Here is a 27,411-nt window from a genome sequence, read left to right as displayed (position 1 = left end):
ATTGCCTTTCTTTTGCCCTTGCTCACTTGCAGAGCTTTTATATAAAGAAAAAAGAATATTCTAGAAATCAAAATATTCCGAATGCTCTATATGTCCCATATTGATATTTAGTGTGGGGCAAATTTGCATTCACTATCACTAAGAGGTGTGAATCCATTTGGTTCACTTGAAATAAATAAAATTGAGGGACACTTATAAGGTTAGGTAGGAATAGTAACCTTTGGAAATTCATTGTAACACCATCCATCCATCCACAAAATCACAGAGTAATTGCTAAACTTTGTGGACTAATTGCAAATGTTAAATAACTTGGTAAATATATCAATTTCAAGAGAACAAGATAAGCTAGTGTGCTCTTGGAGCTTCTGTTTGATCAACATAAGGTTCACATCTTTTAGCTAAGCATTCAATAGGAAATAAATATTTTATTATCTTCAAGTGTTCATGGCTTTGTGCTTATAATAGTGCTTGTTGAATTCAACTCCCATGCTTGCACTCTATTTTTTATCTATTATCTGGAAAGTTTCTTCTTTTATTTCTTTTACAAAGTTAAATTTCTCAGCTTGTTTGCGATCAACAAAGATCCCTAACATTTATTTAAAAAATTCTTAAATCTTTGGCCTCTGACAATAGCATTACAAAAGTATAAATCACTTGATCCAATTACATGGTTCAGGTTGATTGGCTTGGTACTTCATTATAAATCAAGTTTTCAAAATTGTTGAATATGACTCAGAATCCTTATTAGATCTGTTTAGTTTCAAAGAGGACAATTTATTTGATCAAGAACTAATTACTTAGGTCACAAAAATGACTTTCCAAGGAGCCAATTAGGGTTTTTGGTAGGCATGGCATCCGGCATGGCGATTGCGAGCGTCGAGGAGAAAATCGAAGCAGTCCAGAAACAAATCGAAAAGGAAAAAGATACCGAGAAGAGGAAGCGGCTGTGGGAGGAAAAGAAGCAGCTGCGGGAGGAAAAGAAGCGCCTGCGAAACGAAGAGGAGCAGTTGCAGGATGTAAAGCCGTGGGATATTAAGAGTAAGTGGTTGACCTTTGTGGGCTGGCTGCTTTTGCCTCCTCTAGGATTGTCTGGCTGTTTTGTGGCTTGACAAGTTCATATTTCTGTTTCAGCGACCCTGGCGATGGCACTTCAAACTGCGGCAGGTAAGCACTTGCTCTTGTCTGTCTGGCGACTGTCTGGCTTGCTAGTTCGTTTTGGATCGGTTTGTGTTGTAGTAGTGTCGAAGTTGCTGGATGTATACGGAGAAAAACTGCAGCGCGCAAGGTGTTTTCACCGGATGCCTGAGACGAGGGTGCCAACCTGCAAGTTGCCTCTTCTGGACAACGGTGGGCAGCCGTGTTTACGTACGGATTTGGGAGATTATTTTACTTTGGTCGGAAGGGAGGAGACGATTCAGCATCTCATGGCAGCCGCTGCACGGGTGTTTGGAACTTTCATGAACACGACGGCCAATACCTCGGATATTGAACGAAAAGATTTCTTGTTGATGCTCATCGGATTTCCTGGCGCAGGTAAAACAACTGTCGGGACATGCCTCTCAGCTCTTCTCAGAGAAGCGTGGGAGAGGGACACAAAAACAGGGGATATAGATGGCCTTCTAGAGGATCAGCTAGGCCACAAAGGGTTTGTGAAGCAGTTCAAAGAAATGGTGAACAACGTGTTGGAGACCGGCAAAGATCTTACAATGTATCATTCGGTTGAAACTACGAGGGCAGGGGATGTAACTTTCCTGGAGGACGGCCTGGCACCAGAACAGGTTTTGGCCCTTCGGTGCTTTCATGCAGCTCTTTGTCCAATGAACACTACTAGTTATGGCCGCTTTCTCAGGCAGTTGGATGACAAATTTCCAGGCCTGAGGAATGTGCTGACTTTGGGAAATGTGATCGACTTCATTCGAACTGGTCTTAAGATTCCTGCGGATAAGCGAATTTTCCTATCTTGGTTTTTTGATGACGTCAACAAGGCCCAACCTGAGCCCGGCTGCCCACCCGCATTGTCCTGGATTCATGATGCTTTCTCGGCCTACGTTCAACATATCAAAGATAACCGAGGTGGCCTGACGTTTCCTATACTTACAGCAGCAACGACCGAATTTGCCGGGGCCACAATGCGCTACACATCAACGGAGAAGGCTCTAAGTATTTTTATACCTATCAGGCCTTTGAAAGAGCACGAGGTGGTCAGAGTTACAAAAATCTTCCTTACAAGACTAGGAAATACTCTGGACATGGAGAAACCATTTGAGCTCAAGGACGGACTAAGGAACCTGATAAAGTTATCAGGAGGGAATCCTCGCATGCTTGATCACCTTTTGAGAGGGTTGATGCCTGACCACCTTTATTTGGATGCTTCGAAGTTCTATGAAAAGGTTTCCTTGTCTTTTATCTTGATGTGACGAGAAAATTTCTATGTTTGTTACAGGTGAATCAAGATCTCACTCAAATCGATCTCCGTAACACAATAACGACTGCCTGGGGTAATATCAAACGTGGTTTTTATTATCAGTACCTTAAGGACGAGAAGTATTTGTTGGTGTTACGAGCTTTTTATGTTGCGCTGCTGGGGACCCTGATCCGTCGGGAAGAACTAGTCTGGCCAGGTAGCAGATATAAAGATAACTGGGGGTCTTTAGAGTCTTGCGGTTTAGTTGGACTCTTACACAACGAGGTACTATTTTGATATTTCAGAGTTTATGTCAGAACTTATGGTTGTCAATTACAGGAGCTGCCATCTAACGAGAAGATTAAATTATCAAGAGATGAAGATGCTGCTTTCTCCATCATGTTCTCTCCACTCCTCATTTACCATCTCGTCGAGAACCTACATGTGGCAGAGCTCCAGGATTTGTGTCTACCTAAACTAATCTCTAATCCCAAAAACAAGGAGGTATCTGATCTGATGTCCATTGTGTTGATGATCTATATGTTGTGGCTTTTTCATGATTGTGAGGGGAAGGGAATAGTATTTGAGTTTAGACTTGAAGAAATTCTTCCCTCCAATTTCTGCATTCCTGCAACTATGCAAGCTTTGAAGTTCCAGCTGCCAGCTGGTGCAAAGTTTGGACATCTGACACATCAGCCTCATCAGATACATACAGCAGATGTATTTCAGGCCTTCCTAAGAGACAACAGTCAGCAGTTTTATTGGGTTGGTGTTGGCAACCACGGACCTGATAGCTTCATCCATCTACAGCTGGTGGATGCTGAGGACATGCTGCAGGACTTCTTTTTATTTATTGAGAGCAAACACAGGTATAAAAAATCTTTATAAAGCTCACTATAATGTACTGTAATAGGGATGTTTATGAAGGGCAGCAAGCCAATTGGGAAGAAAACTTTGAGAAAAAAATATGGACAATAAAGCAATGGATGAATGAAGGTATTTATTTTCTAGTTGTGGGAGGTTAATTGTGTGTCTTTTCAGGTGAGAATTACGCCATGGTCTTTATGACCGAGCATTGGGTAACTTGATTTCCAAAGTCAAAAAATCTGAAAGGATGGTGGTGCTTGTGCCAAAGGTTCATCAATGTTTATATGGGTATCCAATGCAAAGTCCATTTGGTAAGTTATTTTAATGCTTTTATTATTAGTATTTTATGTTTTATTTGTAGGTTTATTAGGTGCTGTGTGTTTTGATCTCATGTACAAACCTAGTAATGAGCAAGATGACAGTTTTGATGAAGAGCCCAGCACTAAGAGGAGTCGTTGGTGTTTTTAAAATGCTGTTTCCATATTTACTCGTTTACCAATAATATTAAACATAAAAGGATGTTTTGACATTGTTAAACACTACTCTTGTGTTTTGTAATTATAATTCCAGCTTAAATTTTTTTTATCGCTATAATAATAATTAGTTCCAGTAATTATTAGTTTTCTCAAGAAAAGTTAAAATATTTAAGGATATTCAAAGATATTCTACCATCCAATTTAGATTAATCTTATATTTATAATTTATAAACATTTTTTAATTTATAAACTTTCCTAAACACTTCCTAGTATATTCTAGTTTGTTCTACCATCTAATCATTGATATTTGATAACATTAATCTTGTGTAAATTATAAATATGTTTATAATTATAAACTTCCATTTGATTAATTGGATTAATAAATAAGAATAACACTACTATTAAGAAAACTAAGTGTTGCTGCATGCAAAACGTAATTGACAACTGAACAATATCCATAGCACAATCCAAATCTGACATATTTATGTGATTGATTAAACAAAATCACCTGTAGTTAATTTATATTAGCCAAAAACTTGCCAAACTTAGGGTTAGGGTACCATGTTCACGTGTGGTGAATGGGAAGAGAAAAGGAAATAGGACACTAAAGAATGGAATGGAACACCTAGAGCTTTAAATGCGAGCGAAGAATATGTTAGTCTCATGGAATAATGCACCCTATTGAGATGAAATATAGCCACTTGAGATATAAAGTGCTAAAGGTGATGGTGTTTGGTGTAAACTTTTAAATTTGGACTGCCCAGGAGGTCATCCAGCCTAGTACTATTCAAACTCAAGGATATTTAACCCCAAGTATCCCAAGACTCTTAATTGATTGAAAAAGAAGGTGCATTTTTATTCATGGGCCCTTTCTCTTTATATTTGAACTTTTATAGAACTTCTTTCGAGTTGTTCTTTTTGGTTGTTTTGGAAACTAAAAGCTGCAACTCTTCTAAGAGCCTCACTCTCTTGACACCCTACCCCTCAGGTTTGCTAAATGTCAAATCAACATATAATGTGATTCCCTTACCTAACCAATAGAGTCAGACTCAAGACTTTTTTTTTATACCAAATGTAAACTCCTAAATTTAAACTTCCTAGGAAGTCACCCAACCTAATATTATTCAAACCTAAAGATATTTAACCCCAAATATCCCAAGACCCTTAACTGATTTGAAAAAAGGGTGCACTCTTATTCATGGGTCTTTTCCTTTTATATTTAAACCCTTATGGATCGTATTTCATCCCTTTAGTTATTTACATTTGGTTAACAAAATCCATTTAACCTTATCTCCCAAAACATTTCCAAAGACACTTTACTTTTTTCATTCTGAGCATAGTAAGAGAGGATCAAGTTCTAGGATACAATATTATGATGGCTTCACCCATGGATCTTGGAACACTAGTATGGAGTCTCTATACTGGACATATATGGAGATTAATGGGTTTCTATGGTGTTCTTGCTTGCTAGCATCTCCCACAATCTAAGAGACTTGGCTTGTAGCAAATCCCCTATAATAACACAAGTATCAATAATTGATAATAGCCAAAATCATTGAGCTTGATACTATGAGCCTGGAAACTTTGAGAGCTCCCTTGTAATTCATGAGAAGCATTGACTTCTCTTACCGAGATTGGGATGATCCTTTCACATCGATTCATATGCAAACTAGATGCATTTGCACTATGAGCAAAGGATTCTTCTTGAGCAAGCCATGCATATCATGTTGTTCTGGAAAAATGAGAAAGCATGATGTACAGAAGACTTAGAGGCATTTCCTGAGCTGGAAATGAAGGAGACATACTAAGAAAATACCATACCAATTCAAATGTGTCAGCTTCATAAGCTTTTGTTTTGTAGAGTCTACAAACTTTCTATCAGCAATGTAAGCTAAAGGTTGTACCAGAGATGATAAAGCAACATAGACTTGCCAATAGGTTGCTTTGCTGCTCATATTTTGGCATTAAGAACAACACTTAATTATATCTGGAAAATTTGATATACTGAAGTATTTCATTCATAACCTATTGAAAATTCTCCAATCCTTGTCTATTTCAATGGAAGCAAGCAATGGACAAAGAAATCATGTCTATCATGTATGTTTATTTTTTAAAGTGATTCTAAACAAAATTTTAACACTTATCATCTTCATAAGTAGCAATTGGGAATCCATCCTTGGAAACACCTTGTCTTTCCCACAATTCGTTAGCCCTCAACACATTAGTGTTCTTAGCCTAATTTTACCTTTTGGATTCTTTCCCATGGTTCCCATTAAGATAATCCACACCATATTGTTTGTTCATAGCCTTGTACAATGAGTTGAGCTTTATGATAGCTAATAAAACCATCAAAGTTGAGATTTGTCTTATTGACCCATTAACTCCTAAGAGCTACCATTTGAGATTTATCACATTGATCTCATCCTAAATATTATAATATGGTTACTTTAAAGTTATTTTGTTATTTAAAGAGATGTTTACTCAAATAGTTTATTGTGGAGTATAATACAAAATCACTAGTTAAATATAAATTTAGAATTCTTTAAAAAAAATTATTTTTGGCATATGATCATTGGATAAAAATGTGGTTTATCTTTTATGGCCATAATACTCATTCATCTTCATATAAACTTTTCTTCTTTGCAAAAATTTGAGAATTTTTAATGAACTATACATTGAGCAACTTGATAAACAAGAATAGCACTATTACAAGTAAACTGTTTTGGTTGTCAAATTAAAGTAAAATTATTATTAAGTATTGTCAAATTTGTAATTAAATTTCCAAACTGTCCAGCTCTTATAAAACTTGTCAATTCCTTGCAAGCTGAAAAGAGTAAGTGCTACCTCCAGCCAAGAATGGTGACCACATTCCATAAGCATTGGTCCTGATTGACAAACTCTAGTTGTCACAATCTTCATCTCCAACATCTCGCAATTGTTGCTGCATGCAAACGCTGGATTTTTAACTTGGTTCTGAGCCATTCGGAAAAAGCTTGCACACTGATAAATCAAACTTGATCTTTTTTTTAAGGCTTTGTGTACATTAAAACCGCAGGCTAGCCTTACACCAATATTTCTTTCTTCTTTCAATCAGGAAAGGTGATGGAATAGCAAACCCAACCCAAAGTTGACAAACCAACCTTGGCATGAGAATGATCTTGCTCCATGGCCCGATCTTGTCGCGTTCCATCGCATTTCTCTCAGGTCCCTAGCTCGGCCAGAGTCGAGACGAAAAGGGGAAATTACTTATTACTCCTGAATAAGCAAGCCCGAGAAAGAGCCGTTGACTTACATTGACTTTTATTGGTCAAAGAATCGTTGTCGGGATCCGCGATTCGTTAGTAAAGCTTTCTTCTGCAACAGTGATTTTTTTATGGCGCTTGTCCGCGGAAATCCGGTGAAGTAGCGAGGAAAAGAAAATTCTTTCTGGGCTATCGGTCTTGTCTTTTTTTCTTTGTCTATCTTCTTTCTAATGTTTTCTGCCGCTAGCACATTTGGCAGGGCAGGAGCTCTTGGCGGCGAAGATGCCACTCCGCTAGCGGAAGAACGAGATATGGGCGCTCGCTGTCCACCGTGAAACGATCATCGTCCACCTTATGCGCGAAGAGTGTAGCACACAGCACAAGCGTGTGGTCCTTGGAGTCATTGCTAGCGTGGAGCCTCGCATAACTGGGCGTTGACTGCATTCCGTTCGCCATGATCGAAGCAACGTTCCTCGTTTCGGTGCCGTGCCACAGGAACTTCCACACCGCTGGGTCGTCAGCTGGTTCGAATTCGTCACTGATGTTACCTGGTGATCATGCTCAAGCTGAAAAGAATTCCATAAGAAACAGTGAGCTCTTACCGAGATCGGGACGATACATTCGCAACCATTCATATGCTTCCGCAAACCGGGTGTAGGGAGCGTATGTCCCGCGATTCTGCACCGTGAGGAAATGATTCCGCTTGAGCGAGATGGGCACATCGGTGCACTCCGTGCTGTTGACCAGTTTCTGGATGAACGAACATGACACGATGCAGAGAGGCTGCATATCCTGAGCACGATTTCAAAGCTTAAATGCAGGCAAAGATCCGGACTAGCAAAATAGCATACCAATTCAAGTGCGTCGTCGTCATCCTCAATGTCAGCTTGGTTGTCTTGGAGATTCTGCATTAGAAAACTTTCTATCAGCAAAGTAAGCTAAAGCTGTGAACGAACCTTTTCCTTGGACTGTCGAGAGCACGCAGAAGCACACAAGGTTACCAGAGATGATAACGCCCAGCAACATAGACTCGCCAATCCTTGCTACAAAACACATATCGCTCGGACTCATTTTTTTGCAAGAACAACGCTTGTACCAATTTGTCGTGAGCTCGCGGGGCCTGGAATTCTGTAGAAGGAACTTTTAACGACTCTTAAAGAGAAGATCGAGTCAAATCTTTGAAAGTATACCGGTTGCTCGAGCACTGGGTTCTCACATGTTAATTCATATTTAATAGGTTTAGTTGGGCTCGACCCAAGGGGTAGAGTGTTAAGAGAGTAGGGCTTTCAAGAAAGCTACAGTTTTTAACTTCAATTCATGAGGGCATGAATTTGTAAGGAAGGGTGGTAGATTATAAGCAACCAAAAAGAATAATTTAAAAGACAATTCATAGAAGTTTAAATATAGAGGGAAAAAGTTTATAAATAAGAGTGCACTTTTTTTTTTTCAATTGATTAAGGGTCTTAAGATATTTGGGGTTAAATATTTTTAAGTTTGAATTTGGAAGTTCAAATTCAAAAACTTACACTTAATCTTGGGTTTACACTTAGTCTTGGGTTTGAAGTTTAGAGTATGACAACCAAGAAAATGGAAGTTTAGGGTTTAGGGTAAAAAGTTAAACTAATTGCTTTTGAAATTTTTTGTTTGCTTAAGCAAATTTTTAAGAGAGTAAATATATTTTAATATGCTTGGATATTCTGGAATATTTTACCATCTAGTAGTTGTTATTCATTTAGATTAATTTTATATTTGTAGTTTATAAACTTTTACTTTATACCATCTAACGATTGATATGTGGTAAGATTAATCTTGTATTTATAAATTATACACTTTCAACTTAAACGTGCTGTTGACCAGTTTCTGGATAAACGACCATGACACGATGTAGGGTAGCCCTCGGAGAGGCTGCATGTCCTGAGCACGATTTCAAAGCTTAAAGATCCGGACTAGGAAAATAGCATACCAATTCAAGTGCGTCGTCGTCATCAATGTCAGCTTGGTGAGCTTGGTCGTCTTGGAGATTCTGCATTAGAAAACTTTCTATCAGCAAAGTAAGCTAAAGCTGTGAACGAACCTTTTCCTTGGACTGTCGAGAGCACGCAGAAGCACAGAGGGCTACCAGAGATGATAAGGCCCAGCAACATAGACTCGCCAATCCTTGCTACAAAACACATATCGCTCGGACTCATTTTTGGCAAGAACAACGCTTGTACCAATTTGCTGTGAGCTCGCGGGGCCTGGAATTTAGCACAAGAAACTTTTAACGACTTTTAAAAAGAAGATCGAGTCAAAGCATACCGGTTGCTCGAGCGCTGGGCTCTCATTTCCCTGCGTGAAAGAATATTGCCAGATTTCGAGATAAGTCCTAGGAAAGAAATTTGCATTGTACAGGAAACTCCTCGAGAGGTTGCGCGGCTAGTCGTGGCTCATCGTTCTGTGGAACAGATCCACTACAGCGCTGCCGGCAAAGGGATTATAACATAGAACCGTACCATTGCCGAGATTTCTAGAATTTCTTCGTCTCCTCCACTGCCAGGCTCCATCGCACGCTCGAAATCTTTGCATTGGCACCAGCAGCAGAAAGATTAGAAATGCTTGACATCGGAGAAAGGATCGATCGAGCGCGATCACAGTACCTGCTGGCGGCCGGAAGCCGGATTATAAGAGCGCGAGCCAAAGGTGATGGATTTCGACGCCCTAGCTGTTGGAGGCGAAGAGCGCATACAGAGAATGCGATAACCTAGCAAGCAAGGGGCTCTTCTTCCCTCTACGAGCTTAAAGCCTCTCCCAACAGCAAATAGAAGACGACCACGTGTCAAAATAGCATAATTCTGGCATCTTTTTAAAATTTCTCGCGGTCTCTTATTTTTCTCTTTAATATTTGCCATATATAAAAAACCGAAAGCGTTTGTCTTTCACAAGCTCTTAAAGGGGGTGTAGTGGTTTCCAAATTTTCAAGCCTGAAAAGAATTCCCGGGTTCGACTCCTGGCATCCCCAACCTTAAAGTTTTTGCTCTGGATATTCTTTGGTATGTTCTTCCTTCTCAACTCCTGGACTTGAGCTTGCTCCTCCCTCATGCCACTGCTCGCGTAGATCGCCTCCATCAACAAATACCCCGCCTCGTCCCTCGCCTCCACTTCAACCAGCCGATCGAAAGCAAGCCTCCCGACCGCCGCATTCTTCCACTTCTTGCAAGCGCCCAGCACCGTTCTCCAAGCAACACCACTCGCCTCGCAAGGCCTGGCTTCCACCATCTCCACCGCTTCCTCCAGCTCGTTTGCGCGGCCGAGAGCGTCCACCATGCAGTGGTAGTGCTCGGCCCCGGGACGAACTCCATACTCGCTTCCATCTCCTTGAAGTAGCGCTTTGCTTGGTGGACAAGCCCCGCATGGCTGCACGCCGTGAGCACGCAAAGAAGTGCGATCCCGTCTGGTTGCAGGCCTTCATCTTGCATCTCGTCGAAGAGCTTGAAAACCATTCGCGTGTCCCCGTCGCGGCTGTGTGCTACTCATCAGATACATACAGCAGATGTATTTCAGGCCTTCCTAAGAGACAACAGTCAGCAGTTTTATTGGGTTGGTGTTTGGCAACCACAGACCTAATAGCATCATCCATCTCCAGCTGGTGGATGCTGAGAACAAGCTGTAGGACTTCTTTTTACTTATTGAGAGCAAACACAGGTATAAAAAATCTTTATAAAGCTCAATATAATGTACAGTAACAAAAATGTTTATAAAGGACAGCAAGCCAATTGAGAAGAAAACTTTGAGAAAAAAATATGGACAATAAAGCAATGGATGAATGAAGGTATTTATTTTCTAGTTGTGGGAGGTTAATTGTGTGCCTTTTCTGGGCTTTATGACCGATCAAGCATTGGGTAACTTGATTTCCAAAGTCAAAAAATCTGAAAGGATGGTGGTGCTTGTGCCAAAGGTTCATCAATGTTTATATGGGTAAGAGTCCAAGTTTTTTTAAAGCTCTTATTATTAGTTTTTTTTATGCTTTATTTGTAGGGCTGTGTGTTTTGATCTTGTGTACAAACCTAGTAACGAGCAAGATGGCAGTTTTGATGAAGAGCCCAGCACGAAGAGGAATCGTTGGTGTTTTTAAAATGTTGTTACCATATTTAATATTAAACATAAAAGGATGTTTAAGCACTATGTGAAGATTCCCATGTGTTTTGTCATTATAATTCCAGCTTAGGAAAATTCTTATATAAAGCTAATCTTCAATAGTTATAATAATAATTAATTTTAGTGATTAATGGTTAACCTGTAGGGGTGGAAATACTTAGAATATTCTTAGATATTTAAGGATATTCTACCATCCAATGGTTGTTATTCATTATTTATAATTTATAAACATTTTATTATTTTTATATTAATTTTTATTAATTATTTTTAAACTTTTTTATATTGTATAAACTTTCCTAAACACTTCCTAGTATATTCTAGTTTATTTTACCATCTAATCATTTAATCTTATGTTTATATTTATAAACTTCTATTTGATTAATTAGGTTAATAAAAAGGTCATATACTTCAAAGTGTTTCATTTTATGTTATTCAAGGATACATTTTAATAAAAATAAATTAGCCTTTGTAGTTATGCTATAGGTGTAAGTAAGGACACACAACACACAAAAAATAAATAAGAGGTGTAAGTACACAAGTAGTATTATTATTTAGAAGAAGGCCAACCAACTTCATCTAATAGCAAACAAGTCCAAATCATCCATTAGAAGCTCTGAAAGTGAAAAAAAGGTGTTGATGCCTTCACAAGTTAATTTTTTTGAAGATATCAATATTCATATATATAAATTATGACAATGACAAAAGCTCAAGAATATAAAGTTTAATCTTGGGTTTGAAGTTTAGGGTATGACAATGACAAAAGCCCAAAAAAATGAAATTTAATGTAAGTAACCAAAAAGAACAACTCAACAAAAAGTTTATAAAGGTTTTTTCTTAAAGGCCGAAAAGATCCATGAATAAAAGTACACCCCTTTTTTTAATCAATTAAGGGTTTTGGGATACTTAAGGTTAAACGTCTTTAGGTTTGAATAGTACTAGGTTAGGGTTAAATGTTGTTGGGTTTAAATAGTATTGGGTTGGGGTTAAATGTTCTTGGGGGGTTTAAATAGTATTGGGTTGGGGTTAAATGTTCTTGGGTTTGAATAGTACTAAATTGAGGTTTAATGTCTTTGGATTTGAATAGTATTGAGTTAGGTGGCTTCTTGAGAAGTCCAAATTCAAAAGTTAACATTTTATATTAGAGCAGTCTTGAATTTGACTTTATTGGTTCAATAAAGGAATCACACCACATGTTAATTCATATTTAATAGGTTTAGCTGGGCTCGACTCGAGGGGTAGAGTGTTAAGAGAGTAGGGCTCTCGAGAAAGCTATAGTTTTTAACTTCAATTCACGAGGGCATGAATTTGTAAGGAAGGGTGGTAAATTATAAGCAACCAAAAAGAATAATTTAAAAGACAATTCATAGGAGTTTAAATATAGAAGGAAAAAGTTTATAAATAAAAGTGCACCTTTTTTTTCAATCGATTAAGGGTCTTAAGATATTTGGGGTTAAATATTTTTAAGTTTGAATAGTATTGAGTTGGTGGCCTCTTTGGAAGTTCAAATTCAAAAGCTTACACTTAACCTTGGGTTTACACTTAGTCTTGGGTTTGAAGTTTAGAGTATGACAACCAAGAAAATGGAAGTTTAGGGTTTAGGGTAAAAAGTTAAACTAATTGCTTTTGAATTTTTTGTTTGCTTAAGCAAATTTTTAAGAGAGTAAATATATTTTAATATGCTTGGATATTCTAGAATATTTTACAATCTAGTAGTTGTTATTCATTTAGATTAATTTTATATTTGTAGTTTATAAACTTTTACTTTATACCATGTAATGGTTGATATGTGGTAAGATTAATCTTGTATTTATAAATTATACACTTTCAACTTAAACATGCTGTTGACCAGTTTCTGGATAAACGACCATGACACGATGTAGGGTAGCCCTCGGAGAGGCTGCATGTCCTGAGCACGATTTCAAAGCTTAAAGATCCGGACTAGGAAAATAGCATACCAATTCAAGTGCGTCGTCGTCATCAATGTCAGCTTGGTGAGCTTGGTCGTCTTGGAGATTCTGCATTAGAAAACTTTCTATCAGCAAAGTAAGCTAAAGCTGTGAACGAACCTTTTCCTTGGACTGTCGAGAGCACGCAGAAGCACAGAGGGCTACCAGAGATGATAAGGCCCAGCAACATATACTCGCCAATCCTTGCTACAAAACACATATCGCTCGGACTCATTTTTGGCAAGAACAACGCTTGTACCAATTTGCCGTGAGCTCGCGGGGCCTGGAATTTAGCACAAGAAACTTTTAACGACTTTTAAAAAGAAGATCGAGTCAAAGCATACCGGTTGCTCGAGCGCTGGGCTCTCATTTCCCTGCGTGAAAGAATATTGCCAGATTTCGAGATAAGTCCTAGGAAAGAAATTTGCATTGTACAGGAAACTCCTCGAGAGGTTGCGCGGCTAGTCGTGGCTCATCGTTCTGTGGAACAGATCCACTACAGCGCTGCCGGCAAAGGGATTATAACATAGAACCGTAGAAAGATTAGAAATGCTTGACATCGGAGAAAGGATCGATCGAGCGCGATCACAGTACCTGCTGGCGGCCGGAAGCCGGATTATAAGAGCGCGAGGCCCGGACGCGCACAAATGTGATGGATTTCGACGCCCTAGCTGTTGGAGGCGAAGAGCGCATACAGAGAATGCGATAACCTAGCAAGCAAGGGGCTCTTCTTCCCGAGCTTAAACCTTCACAGCCTCTCCCAACAGCAAATAGAAGACGACCACGTGTCAAAATAGCATAATTCTGGCATCTTTTTAAAATTTCTCGCGGCCTCTTATTTTTCTCTTTAATATTTGCCATATATAAGAAATCTAAAGCGCTTGTCTTTCACAAGCTCTTAAAGGGGGTGTAGTGGTTTCCAAATTTTCAAGCCTGAAAAGAATTCCCGGGTTCGACTCCTGGCATCCCCAACCTTAAATTTTTTGCTCTATCTATACCTGGATATTCTTTGGTATGTTCTTCCTTCTCAACTCCTGGACTTGAGCTTGCTCCTCCCTCATGCCACTGCTCGCGTAGATCGCCTCCATCAACAAATACCCCGCCTCGTCCCTCGCCTCCACTTCAACCAGCCGATCGAAAGCAAGCCTCCCGACCGCCGCATGCTTCCACTTCTTGCAAGCGCCCAGCACCGTTCTCCAAGCAACACCACTCGCCTCGCAAGGCATGGCTTCCACCATCTCCACCGCTTCCTCCAGCTCGTTTGCACGGCCGAGAGCGTCCACCATGCAGTGGTAATGCTCGGCCCCGGGACGAACTCCATACTTCGCTTCCATCTCCTTGAAGTAGCGCTTCGCGTGGTGGACAAGCCCGGCATGGCTGCACGCCGTGAGCACGCAAAGAAGTGCGATCCCATCTGGTTGCAAGCCTTCGTCTTGCATCTCGTCGAAGAGCTTGAAAACCATTCGCGTGTCCCCGTCGCGGCTGTGTGCTGCTATCACGGACGTCCAGGCAACCGCGTCTGGTTTCTCCAGTGCCTCGAAGACCTGCTGTGCCTTCGCTGCGTCCCCGGCTTTGCCATAGCCATCAACAACGCCGTTCGCTACAACGGGATCGTCCTCGAGTCCACACCTGGAGATATCTGCGTGAATTCCCTTCAGAGGCTCCAAGGCTCCCACGCTGCTGCTAGCTTTGAGAGCAGCCACAAAAGTTGGCGCGTCGGTTTTGTATCCCTGTGCTCGCATTCGATGGAAGAGTTGCAGAGAAAGCTCCCCCTGACCACTTTCGGCGAGCCCGAGTATCATCACAGTCCAGGACACCGCGTCGTGAAGGCGCACCTTTTGGAACACTTTCCAGGCGTCCCGGATACTTCCACACTTGGCGTAGAAGCTGACGAGCGCGCTGGCTAGAAAAGTGTCCGAGTCGAATTCAAAGCTGGCCGCCCGAGCGTGAATCCCCACGGCTTTCTCGAGTGCCTCCTCTACTTTCACGAGCCTTCCATCCCCATCTGTCTTCCCTGCTAGACTGCTGCAAGCTTTGAGTGCCGCACAAAACGTTCGAGAGGTTGGAACGCAGCTGCTGTTCGTCTCGAAGATACTCAAGGCCACTTCTGCTTCCCCGTTTGTGACATATCCCAGGATCAAAGCGTTCCAAGAGACGGGATCCTGAGGCGTCATCCCATCAAAAACTTTCCGAGCGTCGGCCAAACTCCCACACTTCACGTACATGTCCACCAGTGCGTTCGCCACACTGACGTCCATGTCGTAGCCACTCTTGAATGCTTGAGAGTGCAAAGCTGCGCCTGTTCCCAGCGACTCAGCCTTCACCATCCTGCCTTCCACTTCCTTGGCTTCCTCTGTTGCTCCCAATACACTGCAGGCCCTGATGGCAGCGGCAAAACTGTACGCATTTGGTAGAAGTCCCTCCGGTTCCATGCACGAGAAAACTTCCAGAGCGAGCTTCGGTTCTCCGCAGTCGACATATGCCATGACCAAGGCAGTCCATGATACCACACTGCGCTGTGGCATCTTGTCAAAGACTATCCGGGCGTCCATCAAACTTCCACACCTTGAGAACGTATCTAGTAGAGCATTGGCGAAGAGAATTCCATTCTCAAAACCGTGTCCCGCAGCTTGCAAATGGACTTCCATAGCCTTCTCAAGAGATTCCAGCTTGACAAGCTTCCCCTCCACGTCAGTCCCCTCCTCTTTAGCTGCAAGATCAACACACGCTTTGAGAGCTCCAACAAATGTCGAAGAGTTTGGAGCACAGACCTTTGCTGCTAGTATTTCCGCTAGTAACTCCAAAGCCGTATCACCCTCGCTGTTTTCTGCGTATCCAAGCATCAACGCGTTCCACGAGACCACACTGTGCTCCCGGATCGTGTCGAAAACTTTGCGGGAATCGAGCAAACTCCCACATTTGGCATACATGTCGACGAGTGTGGTCGCCACGAAAGCCTCCGAGACACAACCGATCTCTGCTGCCTGCGAGTGAATGGCCAGTCCCTTCTCTAAAGCCTGTAACTTGACGACCAGTCCGTGGATTTCCTTCTTTTCTTCGTCGGCTGCAAAGGTGGTACAAGCTTTCAGAGCAGCGACCAAAGTTGAGGCATTTGGTTGGCAGCCGTCCTCACTGATCCATTCAAACATCTCCAAGGCGAGCTCTGCTTTCCTGTTCTCGACATATCCCAGCAACAGCGCGTTCCAGGACACAACGCTGTGAAAACACATCCTGTCGAAAATTCTTCGAGAATCAACCAGGCTCCCACACTTTGCGTACATATCCAGCAAAGTGTTGGTGACGACTATCTCCAAATCGTAGCCAGATTGCGCAGCTTTCAAGTGAATTCCCATCCCCTTCTCTAAAGACTCCAGTTTCACCACCATTCCGTCAACCTGCTTGCCTTCTTCTGCTACTGCCAAATAAGAGCACGCCTTTGTGGCAGCCACGAAGCTGCACGCGTCGGGAAGACAGCCTCGAGGTCTCATGTGTCGAAACAGTTCCAAAGAAAGCTCGGGTTCCCCGTTTTCCGCATAGCCGAGGATCAAAGAGTTCCAAGCCACGACGTTGTGACCAACCATCCTGTCGAAGACGAGACGCGAGTCTCGCATGCTTCCACACTTCGCGTACATGTCGATGACAGTGCTCGACACAAAAATGTCCGAGTCGTATCCGCGTTTTGCAGCCTCTGAATGTAGAGCCAGACTCTTCTCCAGGGACTCCAAGCTCACAAGCTTGCCATCCAGCACCACTTTTCCTTCTTCTTTCAATCCCATGTCCGCGCAGGCTTTGCAACCGGCAACGACAGTCCGAGCATTCGGCGAGCAGCCTTTAGTCCGCATGAGCTCGAACAGATCCATAGCCAGCTCCCCTTCCCCATTCTCTGCGTATCCAAGCATCAGCGCGTTCCAGAGTATCACGTCGTCGTGGGAATCCAGCTTGTCAAACACCTGCTTAGCATCCTCCATGCTTCCACACTTCGCATACATCTCGATCATGCTGCTTGCCAGGAACCTGTCCGAGTCGAAACCAAGCCTCGCAGCTTGATCGTGCAGAGAAATCCCTCTTTCCAGCGAAGCCACCCTCACAAACCTGCCCTCAACATGTGTGAACTCCTCCCTGAGAGCCAGGCGGCCGCAAGCTTTGGTAGCGGCTACGAGAGTCCGAGCATCCGGTGGACACCCAGCGTCTTCCATGCGAGAGAAAAGCTCCAGCGCGAGCTCTCCATTTCCATCCTCGGCGTGGCCCAGCATCAATGACGTGAGAGCAATGGCGTTGTGGCAAGGCATCCTGTCAAAGACACTGTGAGCGTCGGCCATGCTCCCACACTTGGCGTATGCGTTAACCAAAGCGCTGGCTGCATAAACGCTGGACACTTCACCTCTTTCCATGGCGTCTGCGTGGATGCTCTTGACGCGCTTGACATCCCCGGAGCTCGCGCACGACTTGAGCGCAGCGAGAAGGCTGGGAAGATTTCTCCTGGCATTTTTGGAAGCGCTCACTGCAATATCGAGGAGACAATCAATCAAATCCAACAATGTAGCGGGGAAGATCTAGAAATACTCACTAAGAATCCCTCAATCGGTGAGATTCTCCGGCAGCTCTTGCAGCGCGCGTTTGTTGGCGCTGGAAGGAAGCCTTCGTCCTCGATCGCGTTGGCGAGCTTCCATCTGCGATCAAAAGAGCGACATTCCAGGATTATGGAGCTCGGTGACAAACCTCTGGATGCCGACCCATCGCGGAATCCCCAGAATCCATCGCGGGAACGAGCATTTTCTCCCAATCTCTAGGAAGAACCCTAGAACTCCTGCTGACGTGGCGGCTTAAGGGCTTGGGATGTATATATAGAAGACATGCTCTAGAGAATCTTTTTTTTTTGTGTGGGAGGGAGGAACACAAAGGCGAGCGCTGGACGGGTTTTCATCGGCTCGACCATGCTGAGGAGCTCGGCGCTGGGCAGATTTTCATGGAATATCAGCGCAGCGGCACTGCAGGTGAGATTCCAGTGCCCTACCGGCGCGTAGCTCGTAGAAGTCCTTCTCGCGACAATCCCCAATCTCTCCTCGCGCTCCTCCTCTAGCAGCTAGGGAGTTCGATTGCGAGCGGCAGCGGCAGTAGCGTCTCCGGCAAGCCCTAGTGTGTGGCGATCGAATTCTCGGGCTTAGGGTTTAGAGAGCTTCCTCTCCTTCCAGCGAGCGCACGCTAACGGTGGACTGCCCGCGCAGACGATTATGACATGGCTCCTCGCAAGGGAGTTCTTCGGAGGTACGATAGCAGGAAGCTCCAGATGAAGAAACTCCAGGAGCTAGAGCAGGAGGCTTACAAGGCTGTGATGAGAGCTTTCAATGCTCAATCCGATGGCCTCTCTTGGGTACGCTGAATTCTACTTGCGTTTAGCTCGTCTCACTTGCTTTGATTTTTTTTTCTCTCTCTGTTTGCAGGGTAGAGAAAGGCTGATGTCTGATCTGCGCAAAGAGCTCAGAGTGTCCGACGAACTCCACCGAGAGTTTCTGAGTAGAATGCCCGAAGATAAAACTGTGATGCAAATCAGGTATTTTCGATCAGAATTTTTTGAGGTGGAGAGCGCTTATAAATGTTCCACAGGGACTGTAGAAGAGCTGGCCAGGAACAAACGGGTAAAAAGAGGAAGGTGTGTGCTTTCCATTTTGCTGGTGGGTTTTCTGTGTACTGATTAAATCCTTTCGGACTTGCAGAGCAACGCTACCGGTGTGCTAAAGAGGTTTCCGAAAGGAAAAAAGTCAAGGGTCGATGCTCTGAAACCGGAGGAGCCCGAGCTACTGACAATAGACGCCCTTCAACATGAGGTACCAGCTACTTGCTGTACTTTGCTTTTTCATTTGCTTTTTGATATTTGTAATGCAGGTGGGACTGCTAGAGGTGGAGCTGGATGCAACTCGGCTGGCCAGGGCGAAAAAGGCAGCATATGTACGTGAGCTCTGGGATGTGTTTCAGAAACTCACACGGAGTTTATGCTTGTAGGAATACAAGACGAAGCTTTTGGAAGCCTTGGAACAAGCTGGACAGGACAACGAAGATGGTAAGTTCAGTTTTTCTTGTTCATTGAGAGTAACTCTGTGTTGTAGATTCGGAGAAAACGGAGGACAGGGATCCAGTTCCGGGCACGGCCGATACTCAACCGCAATCACAGTCCCAGGAAAACGTGAATACTGAGAACACTGAGAATACCGAGTGTAAACCCGGGCACGAGGACGGGTGAGCAAGCAACAATAGACGTGGGGGTGGGGGCTAAAAAATTTTGACCGCGAGGTACGGCTTCTTTTTAATTTTTTTTTTCCCCGGTGACGCTGCTGCTGGCGGGTGCAAAGTGAATGCACGAATGTTCATGGCGCCATTTGTACTATTCAATGAATTCTGAAAGTTCTTTCTCTGTTACATCCTTTCTACTAATCTCGGGCGCTGTAGAAAATCTCGCAGCGGGATCTCAAGCACTGGAGGTTTTTGTTCTAACATCTTAATGGTTTTGCTGACTCTTTTCTATGCAGAAGTCGACAGGTGTTCCTTGTGTTCACAAGGTCTGACTAGAAATTTGTTTCCAGGATTTGTAAGTTTCCGAGCTAAAGTTTGGATTTGCTTTGTGCAGTTTTCGACGCGTAGAGCTCGTAAAAGCTGAGCAGTGTACGGACGTTGATCTGGACTTTGGGAGTCATATGCTTATCAATGACCCCTTACGTGTGAGGAAAAGGAGAAGGATCGTTTTGACGAGCCAGGTACTGGTGATGATACTTGTAGTTTCAAGCTTTCCACTCCACTAACGCTTTTGCCAGGCGAGAACCCAAGATTGCTTGCGCTGGAGCCAAACACTTGTCAGCTCGGATCCAAGCTTGCTTCAATGGAAGCTCTGGAGCTCTCATTAGAGCTGTAGGGCCGTTGCTCCACCTCGCTAAAGTTCTGGTCGCGGGCTCTCGATCGATCGGCTTCCAGAAAAGAAAAGCAAGGTTCGTTTCTCATTTGCTTGTGTATGTTTGAGCGCTTTCCAGAGATCTGCCAAAGAATAATGAGGAATGGTACCACCAATATCGCAAGAGTTCCATTATTTATATCGCGTGAGCACAGCTAGATCCCAATGTCCCAGCTGCTTGAGTTGGCACCCCTGCCTAGGCGACACAATCGCAAGTCATCTCGCACAGATGGTTTCATCTGGTCCGTTCGCTGCTCGATGATCCATCCAAAGGAAAAGGTTGGTTGAATCATGCAAAAGTGTGGCTACTGTACTGAAAACCATTCTTTGTTCACGCAGAATTTCTTTGGCGACTACCTACGCGTCGCTGGAGACTAAAGTTTATAGCAAACAAAAAATCTAGGAGATATCCCACACAAACTTGGTGTGTTTAGGTGGTGAGAATCTTAATAGTCCTCGACAAGATCCACAGTCTAGAAGATCATTACGTATCCCACACACAAGAAGTAACGCGAGCAAAAAAACAATCCATTGTAAGTTGGAGTGGAATACCATTGTTCATGAGAGAAAATTGTAAGTTACCTGACAACCCTGGCCAGTGTGAGGAATGTCTCGTCTCTATCTATCCTGAGCCTATACACTTTTCACTTGTACAGCCTCCACTATGCTGTTCTTGCTCGAGATCTTCCTGGGCTTGTACGGACGAGATCACTGTCGATGTGGTCCTCTTTCTTTTTCCCTGGGTCGATTGAATTCATCGTGGAGGACAAGAGATCAAGGGTAACTGGGGGGGCCAATCTTCGTTTGGATCTAAGTTTTTGGTGACCAGCCGCCATCCGATACACGGGCAGTAAGAACCACATATGATATAGTTAAAACTTAATGGTGGATTCCTTTCTAGAACGACGACGACGACCGACTGATCGAAACTTTTGGCTTAATCTTTCTTTCAAGTGTTAAGACTTGGAAGAATTGTCCTGCCAAGTTCATCCACAATGCATGGACGCCATTGTGGAAAGTCTGGAAGAAGAAAAGAAGAAGCTAACGCTCATGTATGTACCTACACTGTGGGGGCATTTTGTACACACGCTCTTGTCTTTGTCTTTCGTTTCGCCACTGACTTGCGCCAATACCAAAAACCTGTATGAGAAACCAAAAAACATAAAATAAAAAACACGCCATAGAGCTTACTCTAGTCGTATGCTTACACGTATTGTATTTCATGATCTCCCTATAAACAGCAACCCATGCATTGCTTTTGATCCGTGAAGAACTCAAATTTCCATGCAAGGGAAGTGATCTTAAAACTGCTCAACTCGCTGGCAAGCGATCGAGGTAAGATTGTTTTTTTCTTGTGAGTTGCCGATCGATCGAGAATCGAGATCGAATGCATGTAGAGCTTGCAGCAGCGATCGAATCGCTCCCAAGTTGGTGGTTTCGATCTTTTCACGGGGTGTTCTCTTTTATTTTTTGTTAATCCCTCCTCTTTTTTTCCTCTTGCCGCCTTCTTTTTCCGGCATTTTTGGGGGGTGTCGATCGAATCCACTCTTGTAGGATATAAAATTTCATCCATCCCCATTCTTCTTTAGTTTCTATATTTTACTTGGTTTCCTCACTTTCGTCATACTCTTCTTGTGTGTTGTTACCAGGAGGAGGATCATTCGCCCAAGCGAAACATAAAAAACAATCCTTTTAGTAGAGTTTCGATCGATCCTTCTCTCCACCTAACTTGATCTCGCCTTCCTTCTAGAGAGAGCCACTGGTCCATCCATCCAGAGCCAGCAGCAAGCAGTAGAGTAGCAGCCAAGAAAGGATTTCACCGCAAGCCAACCAAAGCGGCAGGGATTCATCCAGGATCATCAAACCGAAAAGCAAGAAAAGGCGCTCCATCGATCGATCTTGTGCCACTCCAAATTCTCCTCTTTCCTCCTGCATTGCATTGATCATCCAAAGCTGCGCACGCTGCTCTACGAGCGGAGCCATCGCTTTGCTCATTGAAATCCACCGCTACCACCGTCAAAGCAAAGCAAGCGCAAAGGCACGAAAAGGAGAGTGAGGGTTTCAGTGCACTGGCAGAGCCGAGAAAGGAGGCCAAAGAAAAAGGTGAAGTGGTGGCTGCGCTGTGCTGCACTTAAATGATTTATCATTGATTACCCGCGAAATCGATATATCGACATATCCATCTCCTTCAATTCGCGAGCGACACAGAGCAAGCAGGCACAGAGCCGAGCAGAGGATTCTCTCTCTCTCTCTTTTTTTTTGCCACCTAGTTTTGTCTTGCCAGAAATTTTTCTTCTTTTTCTCCTGGTTTGCGAGCCCAATTAATGCTGGGCTCTGATCAATTCGGGAGCTGAGGTAGGTCGTCAAGCGAAGCAGCAGCAGGAGTACAAGATGCTGCTGCTGCGATTGAAAGATTTCCCTATCTTCTTCCAGGCGGGATCATCATCTCCTGGAAGATCCGCGGCGCAACCACGCAAGTCGCGATTTTGAGCACCTGGGTCGGCTTCTGCGGCGTCGAATCGATCGCCCATCATCGCCGATCGCGCCCGGAGCATCGATCCGAGGAGAGCCGAGCTGCCAAGAACAGGGGAGGTGAGAAAAAAAAAAAAGGAAATGCCGGTTCGCGACGGCGAAGAACAGATGGGTCGCACTGGCAGTAGCACGAATGTGGATCGCCATGATCATCATGGGCAGGATCGTCATCGCCAACAGCTGGTGGAACATCATCACCAGGATCACATAGTTTTGGAAGTGACTCTGGATGTTCACAGGGACTCTGTAACGCTGAGGAGCGTTTCTCCAGTCGTTGATCCATCGCCCACGACAATCTCCTCGAGGATCATCATCGACGATAGTACCACCACCGCTACCACCGCGCAAAATCGCCAGGGAGGAGGCGGCGTCGCGATCACCATCCCGGTGAGAGCAGCAGCGCCACTGCCGCCATCCAATTCCAAGGGGAAGCATGACGCGCGGATCATGCCAGTGGATTTCTCGCCCGATCGAGAGCCCCCAGCGGCGGCGGCGGCGGCGGCGGCGGCGGCGGCTCCACCCGCGATCGCCACAACCAGTCGCGCGATCGAGGGGCTTCGCTTCATCGACAAGTCCAACCGCGACACGAATTGGGAGACGGTGGATGCGCGATTCCGGAAGCTTAGCGCTGGCAGGCCCGATGGGAGGCTGGCGAGATCGGATTTTGGGGCGTGCATCGGTGAGTTCTCTCTGTTCTTGGCTGGAAACTCTCTGATCGCGCGCTCGCTCCAGGGATGAAAACCAAGGAGTTTGCCGGGCAGCTCTTCGATGCATTGTCGCGGCGGCGAGGCAAGGAGGGATTGACGAGCATTGGGCGAGAAGAGCTGAGCGATTACTGGCTCGACATGACGGACAAGCGCTTCGATTCGCGAATGCGCATCTTCTTCGACCTGTAAGGCGCTGATTTCTTGCGATTTCTTCCTGTCGCTGATGCGATCGTGCTGCCACGCAGCTGCGACAAGGATCTGGACGGGCGAATCTTCGAGGACGAGGTAAAAGAGGTAAGAACCTTTCTATCCCAGCAAATGCCGTGTCTGGGTATCTTGGACTGAGCGAGTGATTCCAGGTGATCTTGCTCAGTGCGTCCGCGAATCGGCTCTCGATCCTCGAGGAGCAGGCGGAGGAGTACGCGGCACTCATCATGGAGGAGCTTGATCGCGAGAAGAACGGCTACATTGGCGTAAGATCATCACTCTTTCACCCATCCAAGCTTACGTGAATCTCTTGGATCTCCAGTTGCTCCAGCTCGAGGGACTGCTGCGAAGCCCCAGCGCCTGCGACCACCAGAGCCAGATGATAAGCTCCTCGGCGACGCTGCCCAAGAGCGCTATCGGGAGGATGGAATCGCTGCGGCGGCGCGCGAGGGTGGTGCTCCTGGACGACTGGCAGCGCGTGTGGATGATCGCGCTGTGGTTCGCGGTGATGGCGGTGCTCTTTAGCTGGAAGTTCATCCAGTATAGCTACCGCTCGGGGTTTCCAGTGATGGGCTACTGCCTGTGCACTGCCAAGGGCGCCGCCGAGACGCTCAAGCTCAACATGGCGCTCATCCTTCTCCCGGTTTGCCGGAATACCATCACTTGGCTCAGATCCACCGCGCTCGCCACCATCGTTCCCTTTGACGATAACATCAACTTTCACAAGGTTAGTCTTCTCTCTTCTCTTTTGCTTCTTTGATCTTCGCCATAGCTGAGCATGTTTGTCCTACTAGCTTTTCTCTCTCTTTTTTTTGCTTCTTCTTTGGGCTCTTTTTTTTTTTGTTCTTTCTCGTTCTACCAGTTTTTCCTTGGGTTTGCAGTGTTTTTGTGTGAGAATTCTTTCTCTGTGCTGCACTCTTGTCTAGATGGATCATATTTTGTTTTCTGGTTCTCTCCATCACGTTTTTGTTCTTGATTCACATTTTTGCTGGCTGGATTGGATTAATGTTTTGCAACTTTGTTTTCCCTCCTTGTCTTCTGCAAAGTTTTTTTGTCTTTCTCCTTCGCGAACGCTGCTAACTGAGTTACTCCCACGCACATCTCCCTGATCATGTAAGCCAAGTTTTTCTTCCATGGCTGCCTGTTTTTTGTTTGGTTCTTCGTCACCGCGATGCGTCTCTCCTTTTGTTCCTGCTGCTTCGCTGCGTCCATCTTTTGCAGTGGTTTGAGTTTTTTTGTTACAATTTCTTCGTACAAGTTCTTCGCTAAATCTTCACTGTGCTACTGCCATGAATTTTTTTTCACTACTCCCTGGCTTTTTGTTTTCACTCTTCTGGTTGATTCTCTCCAGCTGGCTGCCTGTTGCTTGCTGGTCCCTGGTGTTTCTTTCCCTTGTGCCTTTATGCTTTTATTTTCTCTAGTTTCAATCAACCAGTTGATCATAATGTTCTCCCTTGACTGATTGATTGTTCTTCGTGTGATCCTGACAGTGGAAAGCTAAAGTATTGTTTCGACCGTCTCTGGTACTTGGCTTGGGTAATGGGTGCTTTGTTGTATATGCCTTTCTTTATACTTTTCGTTGCTTCATCGTCATCGCCATTGTCGTCTTTTTTGCATTGAAGAATCTGAGCTTCTTACATGTTTCTTCTTCTTCTTCTTTTTTTCTGGAGATCAGCTGGTTGCAGCAGCAATCGTGATTGGAGTTTTCCTCCACGGGGGAGTTCACTTAACCTGCGATTTTTACCGGATTTCCAGCGCGGACTACATCAAGTTCATACAGACACTAGGCGTGAACTTCAAGTTTGCCCAGCCGACGTACCTGGATTTGGTGCTTTCGATCGAGGGAATGACCGGGATTATCATGGTGCTGCTCATGATCATCGCGTTTTTGCTGGCCACGCACTGGTCCAGGAGAAATCTCGTCAAGCTCCACTGGCCATTCCACAGGTTGACGGGCTTCAATGCCTTTTGGTACTCGCACCACTTGTTCGTCCTCGTCTACGGTCTTCTCATCGTTCACTCCTTTTTCTTGTTCCTCGCTCGGGACTGGAGAGAAAAAACGGTAAATCACTTTTATTTTCTTCTTTGTGTCTCGTTGTTCTAAAGCTTTTCCTTCACAGGCTTGGATGTATATAGCTATACCCGCGCTCTTGTACACTGGCGAGAGGACTCTACGAACGCTGAGAGCTTGTACTTACAAAGTTAGCATTGTAAAGGTAAACAAAGATGGAATTTTTGTCCAGTTTTGCTCACGATTTGCGATCTTTCAGGCATCCATTTATTCAGGAAACGTTCTTGCTTTATACATGACTAAGCCTCCGGGTTTTAGATATCAAAGTGGAATGTATCTCTTCTTGCAATGCCCCGCAGTGTCGCCTTTCGAATGGTAAGCTAGATTTGTGTATGTGTGGTTCGCTTCTTAAGGATTTGTCTGTGTTACAGGCATCCATTCTCCATAACTTCGGCACCGGGAGATGAATATGTAAGTGTACACATACGCAGCCTCGGGGATTGGACGCAAGAGCTAATGAAGATCTTTTCTCAAGTAAGTTTTCCGGGAGAAAGATTTCAGGGCTTAAGTGCTTTTCTTGCAGGTTGTAGATCAGCCAAACGAGCAGCTCAAGTAAGTTTTCTTAGCTTTTCGTATGATCTCTAAAGTGTTTTCCTTTTTTTTAATCTTTGTCTCGTGTAGATATCCCAAGCTCTGTGTTGATGGACCATATGGAGCACCATCCCAGGATTTCAAAAAGTACGATATCCTATTGCTGGTGGGACTTGGAATTGGAGCAACACCATTTATAAGCATCCTGAGAGACATGTTGAATCATTTAAAGTCAGCCGAGCAGCTTCCTGTAAGTATTTTATCTTCTTTTCTTTTTTCCTCCAGAAGCAATGAACTTACACACATTATCTTCCAGGGATCTCAAAGTCCATTCAGCAAGATGTTCGATGCTGCCAGAAAAAAAGCCAAGAAAAATAGAGGCCCCACGAACGCTTACTTCTACTGGGTCACCAGAGAGCAAAGCTCCTTTGAATGGTTCAAGGGAGTCATGAACGAAGTCTCTCAGCTTGATCACAAGGTCAGGAAAACGTTTGTGATTTCTATCTCCTCCTTTTACAAATCGTTTTGGTGCTTCTTTGCAGGCCGTGATCGAGATGCATAACTATCTAACGAGTGTTTACGAAGAAGGAGACGCTCGCTCCACGCTTATCGGTTTGGTCCAAGCGTTGCATCACGCACGAAGCGGTGTTGATATTGTCTCTGGCACTCGGGTAAGTTCCTTTCTAGTTAATGTTCTTTCTTCTTATTTGTTCTTTCGATTTCTTCCCCAGGTTCGAACGCATTTTGCTCGTCCAAACTGGAGGAAAGTGTTTGCGAGGCTTGCATCGATTCATCCAGGTGCCAGAATAGGTGTGTTTTACTGCGGAAACTCGGCAGCAGGAAAGGAGCTCGACCTTCTCTCGCGGTCTTACTCGGAGAAATCGAATACCAAGTTCATTTTCCACAAGGAAAAGTTCTAGCGGATCAACCTGACTGAATTTTGTGTACAAAAACATGACCAAAGGACACCAGACAATTTTTCTCTAGCTTATGTAAAAAGGATAAAAGGCAAAGTTTGATAAGCTACAAGGATCTTACAGTTTGTTTAAGGCTTTGCAATTTGTAACATGAGTTGGTTTATATGTATACTTATGATCATAAATTAATTAGAATTGTATTATTAAAAAAAAATATTACATTACATATTTGAGGATTTTAATTTTTTTTATTGATATTAGATTTCTTGTGGGTTATTCTAGTAAGATTTTGTCAACTGACGCGTACAAGAAACCTTCAATGGAGAAATATTTAAAACGTGGGCGAAGCAAGAACTCCCACATTGTCAACACAAAGTGACGGGTCACATCGCAACTGCTGTGTTTCATGGAACCTTCTCCAAGCCTTTTCATCCTTT

General features: G+C 44.0%; 4 protein-coding genes and 2 long non-coding RNA genes across 7 annotated transcripts; 3 read left to right on the top strand and 3 right to left on the bottom strand.

The window, feature by feature from the left end:
* The first annotated feature begins 848 nt into the window (after positions 1-848).
* Positions 849-3,449, top strand: LOC112341670. Its single transcript, XM_024662216.1, has 5 exons — positions 849-1,038; positions 1,132-2,390; positions 2,444-2,689; positions 2,744-3,273; positions 3,446-3,449. Exons 1-5 carry the CDS (start codon positions 849-851, stop codon positions 3,447-3,449), a joined length of 2,229 nt encoding a protein of 742 aa, XP_024517984.1.
* A 5,393-nt stretch (positions 3,450-8,842) lies between these two features.
* Positions 8,843-9,460, bottom strand: LOC112341677. Its single transcript, XR_002990639.1, has 4 exons — positions 9,288-9,460; positions 9,064-9,226; positions 8,953-9,012; positions 8,843-8,903 (listed from the first exon to the last, which is right to left on the bottom strand). It is a non-coding gene; the product is annotated as an uncharacterized LOC112341677 (long non-coding RNA).
* Positions 9,461-12,950: 3,490 nt separating this feature from the next.
* On the bottom strand, positions 12,951-13,257 carry LOC112341682. Its single transcript, XR_002990642.1, has 3 exons — positions 13,190-13,257; positions 13,079-13,138; positions 12,951-13,029 (listed from the first exon to the last, which is right to left on the bottom strand). It is a non-coding gene; the product is annotated as an uncharacterized LOC112341682 (long non-coding RNA).
* A 678-nt stretch (positions 13,258-13,935) lies between these two features.
* Positions 13,936-17,867, bottom strand: LOC112341681 (pentatricopeptide repeat-containing protein At5g27110-like). Its single transcript, XM_024662249.1, has 4 exons — positions 17,789-17,867; positions 17,637-17,739; positions 17,451-17,570; positions 13,936-17,359 (listed from the first exon to the last, which is right to left on the bottom strand). The coding sequence occupies exon 4, from the start codon at positions 17,356-17,358 to the stop codon at positions 14,062-14,064; it is 3,297 nt and encodes a 1,098-aa protein (XP_024518017.1). The 5' UTR covers position 17,359; positions 17,451-17,570; positions 17,637-17,739; positions 17,789-17,867; the 3' UTR covers positions 13,936-14,061.
* Positions 17,868-17,936: 69 nt separating this feature from the next.
* Positions 17,937-19,483, top strand: LOC9638047. Its single transcript, XM_024662264.1, has 8 exons — positions 17,937-18,063; positions 18,295-18,440; positions 18,511-18,620; positions 18,674-18,719; positions 18,784-18,894; positions 18,953-19,015; positions 19,070-19,127; positions 19,174-19,483. The coding sequence occupies exons 1-8, from the start codon at positions 18,036-18,038 to the stop codon at positions 19,305-19,307; spliced, it is 696 nt and encodes a 231-aa protein (XP_024518032.1). The 5' UTR covers positions 17,937-18,035; the 3' UTR covers positions 19,308-19,483.
* Positions 19,484-20,997: 1,514 nt separating this feature from the next.
* Positions 20,998-27,143, top strand: LOC9638046 (respiratory burst oxidase homolog protein F). 2 transcript variants are annotated; one of them, XM_024662239.1, is made up of 15 exons: positions 20,998-21,344; positions 21,659-23,220; positions 23,274-23,433; positions 23,494-23,542; positions 23,608-23,721; positions 23,778-24,182; positions 25,131-25,517; positions 25,576-25,671; positions 25,726-25,841; positions 25,898-26,000; positions 26,050-26,078; positions 26,148-26,307; positions 26,374-26,535; positions 26,600-26,728; positions 26,789-27,143. In XM_024662239.1, the coding sequence occupies exons 2-15, from the start codon at positions 22,623-22,625 to the stop codon at positions 26,975-26,977; spliced, it is 2,697 nt and encodes an 898-aa protein (XP_024518007.1). In that variant the 5' UTR covers positions 20,998-21,344; positions 21,659-22,622; the 3' UTR covers positions 26,978-27,143. The 2 variants fall into 2 exon arrangements, with proteins under 2 accessions (XP_024518007.1, XP_024518006.1); XM_024662238.1 differs by having other exon boundaries at positions 20,998-23,220.
* The last annotated feature ends 268 nt before the right edge of the window (positions 27,144-27,411 follow it).

Source organism: Selaginella moellendorffii, unplaced genomic scaffold (assembly GCF_000143415.4).
Source record: "Selaginella moellendorffii unplaced genomic scaffold, v1.0 SELMOscaffold_88, whole genome shotgun sequence".
In the NCBI taxonomy this organism is placed as follows: Eukaryota; Viridiplantae; Streptophyta; class Lycopodiopsida; order Selaginellales; family Selaginellaceae; genus Selaginella; species Selaginella moellendorffii.
This window is presented reverse-complemented; position numbering and strand designations above follow the sequence as displayed.

Excerpts from the sequence above, each read along its gene's own strand:
- LOC112341681 (XM_024662249.1), bottom strand. The coding sequence starts at position 17,358 with ATGCCTTGCCACAACGCCATTGCTCTCACGTCATTGATGCTGGGCCAC.
- LOC112341670 (XM_024662216.1), top strand. The coding sequence starts at position 849 with ATGGCATCCGGCATGGCGATTGCGAGCGTCGAGGAGAAAATCGAAGCA. Across the intron at positions 1,039-1,131 it reads AAAGCCGTGGGATATTAAGA|CGACCCTGGCGATGGCACTT; the intron begins GTAAGTGGTTGA and ends TTTCTGTTTCAG. Across the intron at positions 2,391-2,443 it reads CTTCGAAGTTCTATGAAAAG|GTGAATCAAGATCTCACTCA; the intron begins GTTTCCTTGTCT and ends TGTTTGTTACAG.
- LOC9638047 (XM_024662264.1), top strand. The coding sequence starts at position 18,036 with ATGGAATATCAGCGCAGCGGCACTGCAG. Across the intron at positions 18,895-18,952 it reads TAGACGCCCTTCAACATGAG|GTGGGACTGCTAGAGGTGGA; the intron begins GTACCAGCTACT and ends TTTGTAATGCAG. Across the intron at positions 19,016-19,069 it reads GGGCGAAAAAGGCAGCATAT|GAATACAAGACGAAGCTTTT; the intron begins GTACGTGAGCTC and ends TTATGCTTGTAG.
- LOC9638046 (XM_024662239.1), top strand. The coding sequence starts at position 22,623 with ATGCCGGTTCGCGACGGCGAAGAACAGATGGGTCGCACTGGCAGTAGC. Across the intron at positions 24,183-25,130 it reads ATAACATCAACTTTCACAAG|CTGGTTGCAGCAGCAATCGT; the intron begins GTTAGTCTTCTC and ends TCTGGAGATCAG. Across the intron at positions 25,842-25,897 it reads GCAGTGTCGCCTTTCGAATG|GCATCCATTCTCCATAACTT; the intron begins GTAAGCTAGATT and ends TCTGTGTTACAG.